This window comes from Hypanus sabinus, chromosome 6 (genome assembly GCF_030144855.1).
Source record: "Hypanus sabinus isolate sHypSab1 chromosome 6, sHypSab1.hap1, whole genome shotgun sequence".
NCBI lineage: Eukaryota > Metazoa > Chordata > Chondrichthyes > Myliobatiformes > Dasyatidae > Hypanus > Hypanus sabinus.
In genome coordinates, this window is record NC_082711.1 from 181634925 (window position 1) to 181644494 (window position 9570).

The 9570-nt window shown below is 51.0% G+C and overlaps 2 protein-coding genes across 3 annotated transcripts in view; both read right to left on the bottom strand.

The window, feature by feature from the left end:
- The window catches only part of abr (ABR activator of RhoGEF and GTPase), a 79399-nt gene extending 77053 nt beyond the window's left edge, over positions 1-2346 (bottom strand). Inside the window, exon 1 of one of the 2 annotated variants that reach the window (XM_059973754.1) lies at positions 1509-2346. In XM_059973754.1, the coding sequence (XP_059829737.1) occupies positions 1509-2220 (712 nt within the window). In that variant the 5' untranslated portion in view covers positions 2221-2346. The remainder of the gene's footprint in view (positions 1-1508) is intronic. The other variant, XM_059973753.1, reaches the window with a different exon arrangement.
- Positions 2347-6646: 4300 nt separating this feature from the next.
- On the bottom strand, positions 6647-8973 carry timm22 (translocase of inner mitochondrial membrane 22 homolog (yeast)). Its single transcript, XM_059973755.1, has 4 exons — positions 8702-8973; positions 7788-7984; positions 7302-7374; positions 6647-6981 (listed from the first exon to the last, which is right to left on the bottom strand). Exons 1-4 carry the CDS (start codon positions 8931-8933, stop codon positions 6905-6907), a joined length of 579 nt encoding a protein of 192 aa, XP_059829738.1. The 5' UTR covers positions 8934-8973; the 3' UTR covers positions 6647-6904.
- Between the last annotated feature and the right edge of the window lie 597 nt (positions 8974-9570).

Genomic DNA, 9570 nt, shown 5'->3' on the forward strand with positions numbered 1-9570 from the left:
CAATCTTCTCCGTTTAAACTGATTTTGGATTTGGGGATCAGGGCATTACCAGCAACACCAGTTTTCATGCCCATCTCTGACTGCCTCCTGGGAAAGGTGGCGAAGCTCTCAGTCCTAAAGGGAGCGGGGCTGGTGAAGCCATTTGGCACACTTGCCTTTATGTAAAATTATAGAGTACAGGCCCTTTGGCCCACAATGTTGCACTGACCTTTTAACCTGCTTTAAGATTAATCCAACTGTTCCCTCCTACATAGCCCACCATTTCCTTTCACCCCTGTGCCTATCTAAGAGTCTCTTAAATGCCCCTGTTCTACCACCACCCCAACAGCGTGTTCCACACACCCAACACTCTGTAAACAACCTACCTCTGATTTCCCCCCACTGGTATTTTCCTCCAATCACCTTAAAATTTTGTCTCCTTATATTATACATCTCCACCCTGGGAAAAAGTCTCTGGCTGTCTACTTTGTTAACACCTCTTATCATCTTGTACACCTCTATCAAGTTGCCCCTCATAAACAGCTCTTACAAACAACAGTGGTCCCAGCTTCGACCCACAGTGGCTGATCACAAGACACAGACTTCCAGACCAAGAAACCCTCAACTATCACACTTCTCACCACACTATTGTGCCAATTATGAACGCAATATGCTATTTCCCCTGGATCTCACACGATGCAAACTTCCAGGCTAGATGCCATCAGGGATTTGTTAAAATTCTTGCTGAAGTCAGAAGAGACAACAGCCACTGCCCTACCGTCTTCAAAAAACTCCAAGAGCCTATCCCAAATCAGATTGAGTCACTCCAAATATTGATAGGTTCTCTTCCTCAGAATTCCCTCCAGAAAAGTACCCACCACCAAAGCCTGACTGTACTTTTGCACCGAAAGGTGCCTGATCAGACAAATCCCCAATGTTGTGGGAAACAAGGGAAGAATTTGGTGGGTCCCTGGGTGTGTGTTCCTGCAGTGAAGGAAGCTGAGGGGTGACAATCACAAAATCTAAACTGAGAGGCAGAGGCTTAAGGTGAAAGGGGAAACTTTAATAATTGAGAACTAGATTTTTTCACACAAGTTCACTGCTGGGTGTCTGCATCCAGCTGTCAGAGGAAGTGGTTGAGGCATCCCGGACAATAGGTAGGAAATGAACAGAAAGGTACAGCGGCGGTGGGGACAGGTTGTCTCTGTATTTCACGGGGGGGGGGGGGTATAGATAGTGTATGCACGCCCCCCCCCCAGTGTAATACAGAGACAACCAGTTCCCACCGCTGCCTTTCTGTCCATTTCTGTCCCTGGTGTCAGAAGGCAGACCCGGACCCACCGGACCCGAACCCTAGTGCTGGACAGTGACAGGGCCGTCCCCACCGGTACCATATCCTGGATTTATACAGAGACAGACCCATCCCCACCGGTGTTGTACTCTAGTGTTACACAGTGACAACCCCGTCCCCACCTATAGTGTACCCCGATGTTATACAGTGACAGACCTGCCTCCATTGGTACTCTCACCTGTCGAATCCCGGTCCGAGCTGTATTCACGGTCGCTTCCTTCGCTCGGCGAAGTCTCCCTGTGCCACCTGGGCGATACTGACAGAAGTTGCCGCCGCCGCAGTCTCGGTGAATCGTCCTTAACTCGCTTCATCGGTATCATCCTGTACCTCGGAAAAATCAGGGGCCGTGTGAGGCCGGGTGACAACGATTCCCGGTCTCGCTGCTGCGTCTCGCCCTCGTCATTGTCCTCATCTGCCGCGTCTGATTCATGACCCGAGGCGTCTGGTCGTCTTTCCGGGCTCTCCACTTTTTGGTCATGGGTGTCTGCTCCCTGTTGCGGACTGTCCAGTGTGTCTGGTCCTTCGGTAAGTCCCTGGCTGGGACTTGTTTCTTCGTCCGGACTCTCGGCTTCCTCCGGGCCAAGACTTAGTTTCTCCGAGTTGTTACTTCGTTGCGCTCCCCCGAGTCCGGCGCTACATTCGTCTTGGCGCCTCTGTGACTTGCTCTGGGCCCGGAGCGACCCACTCTGGGGCTCACGGCCCAGCGCTGTCTCCAGGTAAATCACTTTGAACTTCTCCCGGGCCAAGCGCTCCTGGCCGACCCGCAGCCGCTCTCGGCACCGCTCCAACTCGGCCTCCAGTTCGGCTACCGAGTTCAGTTCCATCTGCGGCACTTCGCTGCCCGGGAACTCCCGACGCCAGTGCTCCTCAAACTCGGCCGGGTCCCACATTGCGGCTACAGCCTGGCGTCGGAGCCCGAGCCCGAGTTCAACAGGTGCCGTCCCTCACCGCCTCTCCCTCCCAGTCACACACACACGCACGCTAACTGCCTCTCACCCGGCTTCTCCCTCCCACGTTCTCTCGTTCACCCTCCCCCTCTCCTCTTTCTCTTTCGCTTTCTTCCAGTCCCTCCCCCTACTTTCTCCCCAGCCCCGTGTCTCCCAGACTTCTCTGTCAGGGTGAAAGAGACCCCGCTCCACAATAATACTCGTTAGCCCTGGCGGTCGAGGGTTAGTCCGTTAGCCTGATGGGCCAAACGGCTTCTGTGTTTCTGATCTCCTGCCGCCTCTGGCCCTCCCTCGTTACAGCCCATTACTTCTTGCCCATTCTCTCGCGGAATTTCTTCAGTCCGCCTTGGGCATGCTGAACCGATGTCTCCATCTAACCCTCTGACCACAGAAAACACCCAGCTACTCCCTTGAAGGTCTCACTACTCAACCTGTTCTGAGGGCACGCTGGTCTCCCATACTCATATCAGAATCAACTTACACTGACATAGGACCATAAGACACAGGAGCAGAATTAGGTCATCTGGCCCATCGAGTCTGCTTGGCCATTCAATCATGGCTGACCCTCTTTTTTCTCTCCTCATTAAACCCAGTTCCCAGCCTTCTCCCCGTAACCTTTCATGCCATGTCCAATCAAGAACCTATCAATCTCTGCCTTACATACACCCAATGGCCTGGCCTCCACAGCTGACTGTGGCCACAAATTCACCACCCTTCAGCTAAAGGAATTTCTCCGTATCTCCGTTTTGAAAGGGCGCCCCTCTATCCTGAGACTGTGCCCTCTTGTCCTAGACTCTCCCACCATGGGAAACAACCTTTCCACATCTACTCTAACTAGGCCTTTCAACATTTGAAAAGTTTCAATGAGATTCCCCCCCCCCCCCCCCCCCCATCTTCTAAATTCCAGTGAGTACAGATCCAGAGCTATCAAATGTTCCCTTTCGTTCCTGGAATCATCCTAGTGAACCTCCTCTGGACCCTCTCCAATGCTTACACATCTCTTCTTAGATGAGGAGCCCAAAACTGTTCACAATACTTAAGATGAGGCCTCACCAGTGTCTTATAAAGCCTCAGCATCACATCCTTGCTCTTGTATTCTGAAACCTCTTGAAATGAATGTTAAAATTGCATTTGCCTTCCTCACCATTAACTCAACCTGCAAGTTAACGTTCAGGGTGTTCTGCACAAGGACCCCCAAGTCATCTCAGATTTTTGTATTTTCTCCCCATTTAGTAAATAGTCTGCACATTTATTTCTACTACCAAAGTGCAAGACCGTGCATTTTCCAATGTAGTATTTCATTTGCTACTTCCTTGCCCATTTTCCTAATTTGTCTGTTCTTCTGTATCCTGTTTCCATAACATTACCTGCCCCTCCAACAATCTTTGTATCATCTGCAAACTTGGCAACAAAGCCATTTAAAATCATTTATATACAGCATAAAAAGAAGTGGTCCCAACACCAACCCCTGTGGAACATCGCTAGTCACTGGCGGCCAAGCAAAAGAGGGTCCTTTTATTCCCACTCACTGCCTCCACCAATCAGCCAAATGTTGTGAAATTTGTTGTTTTGTAGCAGCAATACATAATATATAAAACTAAATTACAGTAAGTATATATATATAAGTAAAGCAAAAAAGAAAAACAATAGTGAGGCATTTTACATAGGTTCATTGGCCATTCAGAAATCAGAGGCAGAGGGGAAGAAGCTGTGCCTGAATCTTTGTGTGTGTCTGTCTTCGGGCTCCTTGATGGTAGCACAGAGGGATGGGATGTCTGTCATGATGGGTACTACCTTCCTGAGGCATCGCCATTAGAAGATGTACTGAATGCTGGGGAGATTAGTGCCCATCACGTACATGAGAAAATCTGCAGATGCTAGAAATACAACGCAAAACACAAAATCTCAGGTGTCAGGTCGCACCTATGGAAAAGAGTAAACAGTGAACAGCCCTTCATCAGGACTGGAAAGAAAGAGGTCAGTGCCCACGATGGAGCTGACTAAGTTTAACAACTTTCTGCAGACCAGCCCTGTACACAACATTCCAGATGTGGTCTCATCAGGGCTCAGTACAACTGCAAGAAGGCATCTCTATTTCCTTGCGATGACACATTTAACTACATCAGGTGAGGTTTCTGTACTAACAAACCAGGGGTTAATGAGTGTAATTCAGTAATATATAAATGGATTTCAAAAACAGGTTTGAAGTGCCTTGCTAAGAAAGCAGCAGAACATAATGGGACACACCAGAAAGATTTTTGGATATTAAAGGAAAAGTGGAATATGGGAGGTGGGGCAGGAATGTGGCACCGAGGTAAAAAATTCAGCCTGATCTGGATGCTAGAGTGGACCTGACTGGTCGAATGGCCTCCTGCCATTCCAGAATCATGTTTATCACTGACACACTGTCCTGACAAAGGGTCTCAGCCCAAAACGTCGACAGCGCTTCTCCTTATAATTGCTGCCTGGCCTGCTGTGTTCCACCAGCATTTTGTGTGTGTTGTTTGAATTTCCAGCATCTGCAGATTTCCTCGTGTTTGGTCGTGAAACTTTGTTGTTTTGCAGCAGTAGTACGTTAAAAAAATTGTTACAATAAATAATTGGTGCAAAAAGAGAGCAAAATAGTGAGGTTGTGTTCATGGGTTGAGAGAGGGAAGAGGCCCTGACAGTTTAGAGATTCATTCATATGGGCTTCAGACTGCACCAGTGTGAAACTGCCTATGCCTGTGTTGATGGAGAGGTGACTTCTTCAAGCACTGCTGGTTTTGAGGTGCGACTACATCCACAGTGCTGTTAGGGAGGGAGTTTCAGGATTTTGACCCAGTGATAGTGAAGGAATAGGGATTTTTTTCCAGAATAAAAGCAAGAGCAGCCACACATTGAGTCTTTGCCTTTTTTATCCCAATTTATTAATGGTGGAGCGAGTTGATGGGGCAGCCATCAAGGGGACCAATGTGCCCTGGATGGTGTGGGGGTTCTTGAGAATTGAAGTTGCACTCACTCAGGCAGGTGAGGGTGGTGTTCCATCACACTCCTGAGGGTTCCAGTGAGATTCCCAGTCTTGAGGCCATACTGTGTGTACGTGGTGACTTCAGTTCATTCTGTGGTTAGTGGGAACCACCAGGGCATTGTGATAGTGAGGGACAGTGCTGTGGAGTGTCAGGGGGTGAAGGTTGGATTTCTTTTTGTTGAGTATCACCACTATACAGTGTAGGATAAAGGTTACTGTCACCAGCAGGCCCGGCCTGGATATTGTCCAGGTCTGGCTGTATCTGGAGCTGGGCTGCTTCATTACCTGAGGAGTTTCTGAACCCTGTGCAGTCATCAGCGAACTTTGCTCTCCTAAGCTGCTGAATGAAGGTTAATCAATAGTGAAGCCACTTGGGCCCAGGACACTGAAAAACCCCTGCAGAGATGATCGAACTCCCAACCACCACAACCTCCATCACAAAATGCTGGAAGAAATTAGCAGGTCAGGCAGCATCTAAAGGAAAGGTTTTGCACTGAGACCCTTCATCCTGAATGTTCATTCTTTTTCCAGAGTCAACAGAATTCTCGTTTGAGATTGGACTCCGGGTACGATTTCAGCAGGTGGAGGTTTTATCAAGTGCTGCCCTGATCAGGAGCACTAAATCTCATTTCACCTCCAAGTTCGGCTCCTTTACCCATGAGGTCAGGGACATTGTCAGAACCCAGAGAATGGCACGGAGTGATGGAGAGTATTAATTAGGAAGGGGAAGAAGAGCAGGAATGGATTGTAGGGAGAAATAAGGGGGAAGTGGGTAAAGAGGGGGAGGGAAAGAGGAGGTGGGATGGGGTGGAGGGGGGGCTGGGGGAGAAAGAGAGAGAGACACACACACAAAAAATGTGGATGGGAGCGCAAGAAACTCAATCCTCAAGGCTGATTTATACTTGTGCGTCTCATCGATGCCGTAGGTATCCCATACCCTACACCATAGGGTGAAGTGCACCTCTCCAGAAAACTCACTCACGCGTCGGTGCGATGCAGACCACAACAACTGTGATTGGTCCTCTTGGTAGCATCGCATTTCCGGTTGCTTCTTCTCCGCCACATCCGTAGGCTGTGTGTACACCTATGCGAAATAGATGAACCAAATTGTCAAATCTACCTGCCGACATGCTAAAATGTTTGAAATGCATTTCCTTGTCCATGTCTCTCACGAAGAAACTCAACGCAGTGGCACAGAAACCCCGCCGCCAACTAGCGTTTTGACGCACACCAATGCATGCTTGCTACGGAGTAGAGTAACGCAGAAGTGGAAATCAGGGCTACGGCATAGCCCGCACGCACAAGTTTAAATCAGCCTTTAGAATGTATTCGGTGTTGAATCAGGACCTTCTCTGTGAATAAACAACCACTCTTTTCATACAGTTCAGTATTTTAATAGACTCCTCTCAATGGAAACATGATTGACAGTAAAGAATGACCAAGACCGGTAAAGGCATGTCACTCTTACTCTGCTCCATACCCCAGCCCCATGTCATCTCCTTCTGATTAACCAGCTGGTGGCTGTCGTCTCCAATCCACTGGCGGCGTGTCCCGACCTGCAGCCTGTGGACCCACTCTGTCTGTGCCTGCAGTCTTGCCCGCTCACTCCCCACGAGCTCAGCGCAGATAGTAGTCGATGACTGCGGAGAAAGCAGCAAAACCTGCACATCCCACCGCTCCCGCTTTCAGGCCAGCTGCAGGACAGACGAGAGGTTAATCATGGCAGAGGGGCCTGCGCGCATTGGTGTGCGTGGGGCTGACGGGGTGGGGGGTGTGGCCCGCTTGGGGCGCAGGAAGGGAGGTGGGGGCATCTTGGGGCACGGGGAGAGCGGTGAGGGCTGCTTGGGGAGTGGGGACGGGGTGGGGACGACAAGAGGGGTATGGACTTCTTGGGGTGCAGAGAGAGAGGTGGGGGCTGTTTGGGGGGGTGGTGGCTTGAGGCACGGAAGCGGAGGGGTCTGGATGCGAAAGAGGTCCAGAGGCAAAGCCAATCTGAACAAGGGATTGAACTTACCCCGGAATCCGATTGCGCCTCCTGTCACACAGCCACTCAGTACACTATTCTTCCAGTCTGACTTTCCCCGGTACTTGAAGGAAATGAGGGAGAAATGTTACAAACTCCAGTTGTAATTCTTAAACAACTCAAATGCACAAAGTGACCATTCATCCCAACCAGACTGTGCTAGCCCTTTATCATGAATGGACCTAATCACATTGCACCTCTCCATTCTGATATCCACTGACGTCTGATCTCAAAAGTGAATATTTACATAATTTTCAACTGGGGAGTGAGCCTGACTGTCTGAAGTCCCCACCGAATCTCTTGCCTGTCTCCTTAAAATCAAGGAATTCTGGTAATCTTTTGTCTCTTCACCATTTCAAAAAGAAGAACCAGGAGGAGCCTTCCTCCAAACCCACCCTTCCTAAGCTGTAATTTCTCTTATTCCACTGAGGAACACAAATTGTTCTTGCACTAATTCGGAGAGAGACACAAACATACCGACTCAATAATGCACTCTGTACAGGAGAACATAGCACCGACAATAGCAAAATTCTTGGCGTAGGACATGCCACGCTGGCCCATATCCTTCAGAACTTCCTTTGCAGTTGGTGTCCTGAGGGGATCCTTGGGGTCAAAGCCAACGTTGGTGTCGATACCAGCGGTGAAAATGCCAAATGCCCCACCCAACACAAATCCTGCGGGAGAGACAAAACAGTCCAGAGAGGAAATCTTACAAACATGGAGAGTGGGGGGGGGGGGGCAGAGGTTGGGATGAGGGGGAAAGGGCAGCAGAGTCAGTCTCCAGCTCTGGGTTTCAGGGTATTTAGTTTCTGTCCAGGATATTGGTATCAGAAAATACAGCAGAGGACCCCAACCAGCCCTCCTGACCTCTTACCCTCTTCCTTACACCCTCAACCAGCACTCCTGACCACTCACCCTCAACCTACCCTAGCTCCCCATCCTTACACTTTCAACCAGTCCTCCTGACCCTTCACCCCAACTCACCCTCCTGACCCCTCATCCCATCCTTACACCCTCAACCAGCACTCCTGACCACTCACCCTCAACCTACCCTAACTCCCTATCCTTACACCCTCAACCAGCACTCCTGACCACTCACCCTCAACCTACCCTAACTCCCTATCCTTACACCCGCAACCAGCACTCCTGACCACTCACCCTCAACCTACCCTAACTCCCTATCCTTACACCCTCAACCAGCACTCCTGACCACTCACCCTCAACCTACCCTAACTCCCTATCCTTACACCCTCAACCAGCACTCCTGACCCCCGACCTCATCCTTACTCTCTCAATCTAACCTCCTAACCCCACAACCTTACTCATCCAATCTGCCCTCCCGAGACCTAAACCCTGACCTTACTCCCAAGCTTTCCCTGTCGACCGCTGACCTCCTACACAGGCCAGCGCCGCCTTGAAGCCGCAGCTCTCCATCGCTCGCTCCACCATCTTCTGCTCCTCAGACTTGTTAGGAGCGGGGAAGCCGCCGAGCACAGACGGACTGAGAGGTCGTGGCTGCCGCCGCTCGCCCACCAGATGCTGCAGGAGCTGTGAGTAGATGAGGCCGCCGGATCGCTCCGTCTCCGGGGAGACGGTGGCTGCGGGATCCCGCGTTGCCGCCATGGCGCCCGTCCGCGAACTTTGGCGTTACTACGTAGCATTGCGTCACCGCGTAGTCTACGGAGATGCGCGACAATGAGGAAGAGCGCCGCCATCGGGTTTAATGTGATATTGCAACGACGAACCTGATGAGGAAGCGGCGCAGTGGGAGGGGCAGTGAGGGAGCATCACAGCGGAAAGTCACGCTGTGGGAGGGGTAGTTCTGAGGGAGGGTGGTACTGAGGGAGGGTCACACTGTGGGGGGGGGGGCGGTACTGAGGGAGGTTCACACTGTGGGAGGGGTGAGACTGAGGGAGGTTCACTGTGGGAAGGGTAGTATTGAGGGAGGGTCACACTGTGGGAGGGGGTAGTACTGAGGGAGGGTCACACTGTGAGAGGGGGTAGTACTGAGGGAGGGTCACACTGTAGGAGGGGTGGTACTGAGGGAGGGTCACACTGTAGGAGGGGTGGTACTGAGGGAGGGTCACACTGTGGGAGAGGTGGTACCGAGGGAGGGTCACACTGTAGGAGGGGTGGTACCGAGGGAGGGTCACACTGTAGGAGGGGTGGTACCGAGGGAGAGTCACACTGTGGGAGGGGTGGTACCGAGGGAGGGTCACACTGTAGGAGGGGTGGTACCGAGGGAGAGTCACACTGTGGG